The 9,506-nt window shown below is 43.7% G+C and overlaps 1 protein-coding gene across 6 annotated transcripts in view; it reads left to right on the forward strand.

Moving 5' to 3' along the window:
• The window catches only part of FAM131B (family with sequence similarity 131 member B), a 59,208-nt gene extending 49,914 nt beyond the window's left edge, over positions 1-9,294 (forward strand). For 2 of the 6 annotated variants that reach the window (XM_074855246.1, XM_074855222.1), the window contains exons 5-7: positions 306-516; positions 818-961; positions 1,365-9,294. In XM_074855246.1, coding sequence (XP_074711347.1) covers positions 306-516; positions 818-961; positions 1,365-1,909 — 900 coding nt within the window. In that variant the 3' untranslated portion in view covers positions 1,910-9,294. The remainder of the gene's footprint in view (positions 1-305; positions 517-817; positions 962-1,364) is intronic. The other 4 variants (XM_074855239.1, XM_074855255.1, XR_012626982.1 and 1 more) reach the window with 3 other exon arrangements.
• Positions 9,295-9,506: the final 212 nt, after the last annotated feature.

Here is a 9,506-nt window from a genome sequence, read left to right on the forward strand (position 1 = left end):
TCTTAGTTTGTTCACTTCCAGGCTCCATCCTTCATGCCCAACTGTGTCCTAAATGGATTCTAGGCAAGGAAGGAAATAGTCTTTCATATTTGGAGTTTTCCTTTTTCCCCCTTCTGAGACCCAGTCAAAAGAAAGATGGGGAAACTCTCCTAGGGAGTGATACAGTGAAAGGTGGGAGACACCCAACCCCAGGCCTGAACCCTGTCAGGAAGGGAGGGGAGAAGAGAAGCTTCACTTCCAAGAGAGATAAACAGCATGGCAGACAACCCTGGAGCTGTGTAATAGCCCCTCCTTGTTTTCTAATGTCTGGCCCCTTAGGGATATCTCGCAGCATGAAGGACCATGTCACGAAGCCAACGGCTATGGGCCAAGGCCGTGTGGCTCACATGATTGAATGGCAAGGCTGGGGCAAAGGTAACAGCCAGCAGCAGCAGCACACGCATGAGACAGCACGCAAAGACGCTGATGCCTACTCAGACCTGAGTGATGGTGAAAAGGAAGCCCGGTTCCTTGCAGGTAGTGCTAACTTTTTGGCATGTGGATTGGATTGGTTGGGATGTCCCAGAACAGAATCCCTGTAAGACCAAAGTGCAGGAATTTGAAAAACACACTGTGGGTGGTTCAGATGGCTGAAGGAGAGAGAGACTGTGGTTGGAGTATTGCCAATGGAATGCAAAGTGGAGAGGTTGAGGGCCAATTTTTGGTGATGGGTGTTGCTGAGATGGGACAAGGTGTGACCAAGAGATGAGGTTAAAGAGGGCGGTGAGAAGTGGGGACTTACACATCCCTGCTTCCCCTCCCTGTCTCCTTTGCACAGGAGTGATGGAGCAATTTGCTATTTCTGAGGCAACTCTCATGGCCTGGTCTTCCATGGATGGTGAGGATGTGAGTGTAAACTCAAATCAGGAGAACCCAGCAGGCAACTACTCTGAGAACTATCAGGAGCTAATGGAGAGCCAAGGTGAGCTCCACTGCCTCTTTCTAATATTGAAACACAACGCTTGTCATGTTGCTCTCTTTACCTCTACCCTGTTTTATTCTGTGGCCTCAAATTTTGAGGTTGGGATCTAGCAGAGGCATCACCTGTTTGTGGAGTTGTCTAAGGAGTCTGATCTTAACAGGGAGGCTCTAAAGCCCAGTTCCTTTGCCTTTTTTGGTCACAGCTCTTGCAGTCAATTGTGCGTATAATCAAATTCATCTGCCTCTGTCTAGAACTGCTTTTTCTCTTCACCCTTCTCCCCTCTAAAGGATTTATCTACCCTGTACAGTACAGTGCCATGCACAGGCACACAAGCTATCTGAATGGGCCAGCTTGGCTTAGAGAGAATGTCTAACTGTGCATTGTTTCCCTGCTTTTCTTGCAGAGCATATGGCCCAGACACAGTATGATAGCTGGCCTCATTCCTACGTCTCGCAGGGCATGTATTGCTTAGGTTCATCCGATGCCTGGGAGACCAGCGACCAGTCCCTCATTGCTTCCCCGGCAACTGGCTCCTACTTAGGCCAGAATTTTGATGAGTCCCAAACAAACCTTCAGGAAAGCATTTTGATTCAGAGCAGCCTTCTCCAGCAGCAACAGCTGCAGCAACAGCGGCAGGAGCAGAACTTCATCCAGAGCACGGGGCTGGTCCACGTGTGGCCCCTGCAGACTGCACAGGGTGGGGGTGGGGCTGAGTCTAGCACGTACATGGAGGACCACATTGAGGATGAAGGGAACCCACGGCTGGAGAAGGCTCCTCTCCTAAACAAGAAGCCCTCTCCAGAGGAGGATGATGCAGTGTGCCGGGACCTGGAATCACTGTCTCCTCGAGAGGAGATGGAACATGCTGCACTGAGCCGCAAAGTCTCAGATGTCACCTCGTCTGGGGTGCAATCCTTTGATGAGGAAGAGGGAGAAACAAACAACTGATGCTTTCTGTGAAGTTGTCATCACTGCTGAACAAAGAGAGGGGTGGCAAGGAATGAAATTACAGGGATTCTTCTTCCCAGCTCCCCATACTTCTGAGCAGACACACCTTCCATTCCTGACATTTAATTATTTTTTTAAACAAGAGGAAAACCTGAAAGTGCTTGACACATGAAGACCTCTTCTTCCCCTCCACCATGGACACATATTTTTGATTTTCATTGCTCTGGGCAACATATGTGAGGTGCTTGGAGAGATCTGGATTGGTAAATCATTTCTAAATCTTTTTAATACAAAGTCTTGGCTGTGGATACAAACTTTTCTGGTACTGGGGATGTGGCTGATGAGATGGGCTTGGTATAGGGAGCAGCTGTGTGGCTAGAATCCATCTTGGCAGAATGGATGTTGCTCTGTGGACATGGTCCCCTTTGATAGAATATATGAATATAAACTGGTATAAAATGAAGATATGGCTTTACAAATATAGATAGCACTAGTATTGTGATTGTGGCTGATACAGAGGATAAGGCTGTATTTGATACAGACTGTACTGAGATGAAAGATTCACTGTGTAACCAGGTCCTCAGCATCACCTTGATATGAAATTGTAGGCTCGATGGATACGAGCTCGGCTCCGTGGGCACGGGCTGTGCTGCAGTATAGATGGTGTGGCTCTGTGGGCATGGCTCTGCTGTGGCATGGAAGAATGGATGCAGATACGAATCTAACCCTGCTCACAGATACTCATGCTTTGGTCTCTTTCTAATCTTTCATTTATTTGTTTATCTTTTTGACATTTCTACCTCCCCAGGAGCTGGCAAGAGTGGTGTGTCCTTTTGGCATTGGCACTGCATGCCAGTGGAAAAGACATTTTCAGCTATGGAGACAGTCATAAAAAGCTGACTCTTGCAGGGGGCTTGAGATTTGGTGCTGCTGCTGTATCCTTCTGTCTTTTCCCTTGCCAGCAGTATGGGGAGACCCAGAGAGTAGGCAGCAGATCCAGGAACAGGGTGTACAGCTACGAGATCACAGATACCCAGTTTACGTTGGAGTTTTCAGTTTTTGCTTTTTTTAACCTTTTTATATTGCTGGGTGAGTGTTCCTAACAAAGCAGTTAATAGTGGGAAAGGCCTGTACTCCAGTCACCACTTAACAGAAATATTGCATCTTTCCCATTTCTGCCACTCCTTCTTCAGTGCCAAATGTAGCTGGAGAAAAAAGGGTGAGAGGAAGTTTTGTCCTCCTATTTATTTCTTCTTCCTGCCTATATTTTCTTCTTTTGTTTTCCTACCCCCAAGCAATATAAATAATGCTCAGTACTTGGTCTGTTTGTTTTTACCTCCCATCTCTTTTTTTAGGCACTCCTAAAAAGCTGATTTCAGGAGTTTTCCCCATTTGTATGGCTTCTGTACTTCTTTTGTTAAAAAATTATGGTTTATTGACCAGGGGGAGTTTGGTCTCTTGCAATTCCTCGCCATGTTTCTACAGACCTCCTTTTGGGGGGGAGGGGTTTTGAAAGGAACAAACACTTCCTTTCGAGATCTTACCAGAAAATAAAAGAGCAAAAGCAAAAGAAAAAATTGTACAAGGCTATCAATTTTGCTGGAGGACTGAACAGAACCAGCAGAGATTACCCAAGTGCTGGGTTTTAATTGCGATACCTCTTGCAAGGAAGCATCAGCAAAGCATGGGGTTAGATCAGATGATAGATCTGATGAGCTGGAGAAAGGAATTTGCCTGGACACTGCCATACTGTCCCAGGGGCAACTCTTTCTCACTCTGACTCATATCTACTCTGTTTCACTCATGATACATTTGTCTCTTCTTTGCCTCCTCTTCAGGCTTGGTATATTTTTTGGATGACAGGAGAGTGATGCATGCTCCTTTCCTGATTCAAGTTTAGTCCTAGCATATTTGCAGGGAAGAAAGTCTGAAGAGAATAAAATGTGACTGAAGTAATACCATCAAGTGTCAGAGTTCAGACAGCTCCTGGCAAGCAAAGCAGATGATGTCCAGAAATTATGAAAAGTACGAATGGGACTCTCAGGTAGAACTTTACCCCACTCAGCTTTCTCCCACTTACACAGGCAGCTGCATGAAGAGGCTCTCCTCTATGAAAACCCAACTCTTTCCAGCCAAGTCCACTTCAAGCGGATCTGTCTTCCCTCACCATTGCACCTCTAAAGGAAAGACCTTTGGGATATTTAAGTAAGACTGGTAATTTGGTGTAGGTAAGAGATGATACAAGTTTTTGTGACCATCTTTTTTTTACCCATTTGCTTGGGCTTGCTTACATCTCTCTGAGGAGGTAGCTCTTCTCCTGAATGATGACCTTTCAATATGTCTTTAAAGATGTTTACACATTCAGGTGCTAACCTCCCCTGGGCAGGATGATCTCCTACAAAGATGATCTCCTACAGTTCTTGCGGGGCCAGTGCAAGCTCACTGTCCTGAATTGGTTTGGGTCTAGCCATGGAGCAGGGCCTAGGAAATCACACTAGCCAGAACAGGGAGACAGGGCAAGTGCCAAGAGCACCTCAGCAGATGACAAATGATTAAGTGTTAACCTTTTCTTATTGCTTTTTTAAAAAGCCTTCAGGGAAACAAAAATGGTCAGGTATGTTCCTCTGTGGGAGAAGATTTGGGTGGCTTGTTGCTTTTTTCTCCAAACCATTTTGTTCCCATGTGCCTCTCCCGGACCAATCTGGATGTTTACGGTAACTTTCAGAGTAGCTTCTCATGATCCTTCTGTGTGGTTTACAGGACTGGGACAAGTGGGTCAACTTGTCCAGGGCTTCTTTTTCTTTTAATGTGGACATGTGCTACATTTACTAAGATGTCTGATTGATGTCTAAAAGATGTACATTATCTCCATGCAGGGCAGTGACAGGTAAAAAGTGTGAAAAAAGTTGACCTTCTAGAAAATTCTGAGGGGTTCAGTAGAAAGAGAAAGCCTATCTGTAGAACTTTCTAACCTCTGTGGAATGGGATAGAGGAATTATACCCTCCTGTATAATTCCATAACTTGATCTTTAGAAACTTGTAGATGCTTTCTGTGAATTCAGACTGGTTTGAACACTACTCTCTACAAAAACTTTCAAGCTACTAAATTCTATAAAATTTTTTCATAAACGTGTTGACTTTCTGTGAATAATAAAAGTTCAGCCTTTTTCTGAAAAAAAGAAAAAGGCTGTGTTTCATGACCTCTCCACAATCCAAAAGAGAAATTGTATCTACATTTGCCAGGAGCTTGACTGCAGAGAGCAGGTCTGCCCATCCACACTTGCTACCTGAATGAGCATCCTGAGCTGAACTGGAAAGGCAGTTTGAATCTCTTGGAAAATGGTTTGTATAACCTGGCCTTTTCTTATGTAACAGGCCTGCTGCTTGTGTGTATCCAATACCGTAGAAAGGGACCTGGAACCTACTGTACATTTCCCAGAAAAGCTGTTATTCTATAGCTGCACCTATTGAAGCATATGGGAGGCACAGGTGCTCTGTGAGCAAAATTTGGCCTGCAGTTCCTTTATCCTGGTGAGAAGGGATGAGTTGGATAGAGTCCAGCCAAATACTCAGAGCCCAAATGGAATTTATGAGGCTGAAAATAAGAAGGAAAGGTAAGCTCAGTATCCCTGATCTACAGTTATTAAGAAACTGAGCCCAGCTGTTCATTTACACAAACCCTTTGTAAATCAGACCTGCACTACATAAAAATTTTGGATTTTCTTGAAGCAGTGGAGGTAGAAGATTCCCATCTTTCCCCCCAAGCCTTTGTCCTCAACAGGAACTTGTTGAAATTATTGTGCTGAACATGAAGAAAGGCTTAAACACAAGTGACCCTAATTGAAAAAGATCTCAGATTCCACTGCAAGAAAATTCTTGTTCCTTTTCCTGTGATTGCTCATATCTGATCAGTTACACTATTTCATAAGTTTTTCTTTTATATAAATCTTAAGCTTTCTTTACAAGCCTTGTGAGTTCTCTTCAACTCTATTATCTCAGGCTCTGGGATGGAGAAGTCAATCTGCTTCTTTCAGTTTCTGTGCCTCTAAATCACCATCTTCTGGGAAGGTGCTGACAAGTCACCCACTTGCTTTTCCCCCTTAAAAATTTTAACATCACCTTTTGTGATAGGTTTGCAGCAGAGAACAGAACCATACCTCTAAGGTGATCAAAATGTGAGCTGCTGTGAAGGAGGAAGCCCTCTGCCCTGACTGCTCAACTCCCACAGTGCTTGTGCAGATGCTGATGCACAGTTGACCCCACAGCTAGCCACTGCACTTTACCCCCTGCACCCTACTATAAAAGCGAAGAGGGACCAGCTGTGAGCAGAGGGAGAGAGAAAACTATTCTCAGCAACTGGCCTTTGTATCAGGTTAGGGAAACTGGGAAAGTGCACATCGAAATGGCATCTTCATGATGAGACTAAGCTGCTAAAAGGAGCTGTCATGCCTCCTCCCTTCCGTCACCACCAGTTGTCTATTCCTACTGCCCAAGAAGCACTAGTGCTAACACTCATTTGGGTGCTCAGGAATTGGTCCCATTGAAAACTAACCCAGTCCCCTATCAGAATAAGGGTTTCAGTGGGATCAGCTCCTTGTATTGTTTCACTTGGTGAGGCACGCATCACTGAGGTAGTGAAATGTGCAGATGGTCATGTTGAAGAATATTTCTTTGGTTGCAGATGTAACTTAAAGGTGTAACTTAAGCTGATCATGAAATATCTGTTTGAGAAGAATAAACCCAGGTGGGGTACCAGGGAGGACATATTCCCCTCTTCCTTCCATACCGTTTTTCTTAGAATTTCTAGTATGCTTTTATCTGATTTGGTCTCTCTTGTTATTTAATGCCTTGTTATTTCCCTCACTATTCCCTCCCATTCCACAGGCTCCTTTGAGAGAAACCCTTGCAGTAGGGCAGGAGGAGATGAGTAACTTGATATATGCATGGAATTAATAAAATTAACATGCACAAATCTCGTATGCACTCAGTGATTACACTCCATGACAGCTAAAGATGCTGATAAGTCTTCTCCTGTAATTGCAAGAGGCAGAGCCTTGTGCAGGAGTGAAGCCCAGTTGTTGGAGGTGAGATTTGTCCCTATCTTTAAGCCAGTTCCAATCTAGTGTGAGATCCAGAATGGTGCTTCACACCTAAACAGAGTCTGTGCATGAGGTACTGTGTACAGCAAGAACTGAAGATATTAGTTGTAGGCCCAGAGAAGAGAACTGGAGAGAAGGGAACTGTTTTCTTCATTTGACAGAGATATGAGGTATGGTGGTGAGGCAAGGTAGTGTGCAACAGTACAGGCTTGTGGACAACTGTGTGTGCTCTGTGCAACAGCAAGTCTAGCCACAGAGGGAAAGACTTTGAGAGAAAGGCTTGGGAAAAAGATCAAGAAAAGCTTGATGACTTATGTTCACGCAGCACAGGTAGGAAGCTTCATGGCAGACTCCAAACTGAATGGGTTCAGGTACGGAATTGCTACACAAGCTGTAGCTCCAGGATTGCTGCAGTTTATGGTACACCTTAGTCCAAGCCACACTTCTTTCTGTAAGGCTGGGTGATAGGAAGGAAACCTCTCTGAATTTGGGCACCTGCTGGCTTCTTTTTCACCATCATTGAAAAACAGTTCACAATATGATTAATTCTTCAGGAGAAGCATATAAGAAATACACCAAATAAGAACTTAGTCATTGTCAAAATGAAGTTAATAGGAGTTCTGTTCTCACTGGAAAGCCAAAATATCTAAATTTAACTCAGTTTGCCTTAACTGTTATATTGGTAATTGCCTAGAAGGAGAAACGAACTAAAATAAATCCACCTCTAAATGTTGTAGAGAGCAGAGCAATGTTGGCATAGTCTAAGCTCTTCCTTTTAATTTCTCCCAGATGGAATTTCCCATGTTCCTTGTTCAGGCAACTCTAAACAATCTGGCATTTCCCTTAAACTAACTGACTTTTTCCAAAAGAAAAAGGAAAAGAAAGGAAAGAAGAAAGAAATCCATCCAGTACAGAGATTATCAGCAGTACCCTTATGTGTAGAAAAATATAAATAAGTAACAGTTTCATCATTCTCCTTCCCTATAGCAATCTGACAGGGAAGGAGACTCTATGCCATGGCTCAGGGAAAGGAAAAATAAACAGGGAAAATGTGAGTAAAGTAGTGCCTATTAGAACTAAACGTATGTGTAGGACAGCCTACAGTCTCATTAAAGCACAGTCTCAAATATGAATGCAAGCTATAAAGTCAACATCAGGTGCCTCTTTTGTTTCATAGGCTTTTCCCAGGCTAAGTAGTAGTGAACCTGCACAGGAGCCGAAGAGAAGAGCTGGACATCTGTGCCAGATCAATGTCTCTCTTTGTCTCAGAACATGCCATGGAGCCTGGGCCAGACTGTTGAGGACACAATGCTCTCTCAGTAGCACAGCCAGCTTCTTGAATTGACTGGGATAGGGATGAAGACAAATGGTTATTATGTTAAGAAATGGGCATGGAAAACCTGTGCTTAGAACATTAGGGTCTGTTTACATCCTTATACTGACATTTTTCCTCAGCATGGGCAGATCAAAGTATTATCTTTTCCTTGGAAATCAAGAGAAGCTCTATTTGTCAGTGTTGGTCTGTGAAAAAAAAAAAACAAAACCGTGGTGTATTTTTTCAATTGAGATACACATTGTTGGAAGAGGAAAAATTTAGTCAGGCTGTGACTCTCTGAGAAAGTGTATGCTTACTAAAACTATGAAGACTTGCTCAAGAATGTTCTCAGTGCAGATATTGTAGAATCATAGAATGGTTTGGGTGGGAAGGGACCTTAAAGATCATCTAGTTCCAACTCCCCTGCCATGGGCGGGACTTACCTACTGATGAGTAGTAGCTGCTATCTTCTAGGAAGAGAGGGGTTGCAGTGTTCTGTGGAAAGAATGCTACTGAGGATCTTCCTCATCTTCCTTTGACTGGGGACATTTTAAATGCCCTCTGAAACCTAGTCTTGTTTTTGCTTTCCCATAAGGGATCAAATGTCCATGCTAGCAAGACAAAAAACATCTAAAAAGGCTCTTTTCCATTATGGAGACAAGACCGTGCACCAAGATTTACTTCTAATAAGCTAAAGGCATCTAGTCCACATTCACTGGCCTTCTGGGTTCATTTTCGTTGGCCATGAAATCCAGCTCTACCAGGGCTCTGCCAAGTTCCTATGAGGCAAATACAGGTGGACTTCCCATCTTTTCAGATACTGCATGTGTGAGCAATGTAGCAAGCCAAAAGCTCTTTTGCAGTTATATATTCTTGTTTGGCTTCAATTTTTCTTCTCTTATTTGTGGATGTTGTGCATGATTGCAGGTCTCTGGGAATTCCTACACTATAAAATTTTGACTCAAAAGTAATTTTACAGAGAACAAGATTTCTGTTGTTTCAGCTCTTTTCAAATATGGGAGGGTACAGACTGAGGATTTGGGAGGTATAAGGGGATGGGAGTCTGAGGGGTGGCATGTGGAATGGATTCCTGAAGCATGTTTAAAAGTAAGTAAAGGCTTGGGTCTTTAAATGTTGTATTCTCAGTGTGTGAAACTGCTTTAGCATAAGCGTATGGGACAAC

This window comes from Strix uralensis, chromosome 2 (genome assembly GCF_047716275.1).
Source record: "Strix uralensis isolate ZFMK-TIS-50842 chromosome 2, bStrUra1, whole genome shotgun sequence".
Taxonomy (NCBI): Eukaryota; Metazoa; Chordata; class Aves; order Strigiformes; family Strigidae; genus Strix; species Strix uralensis.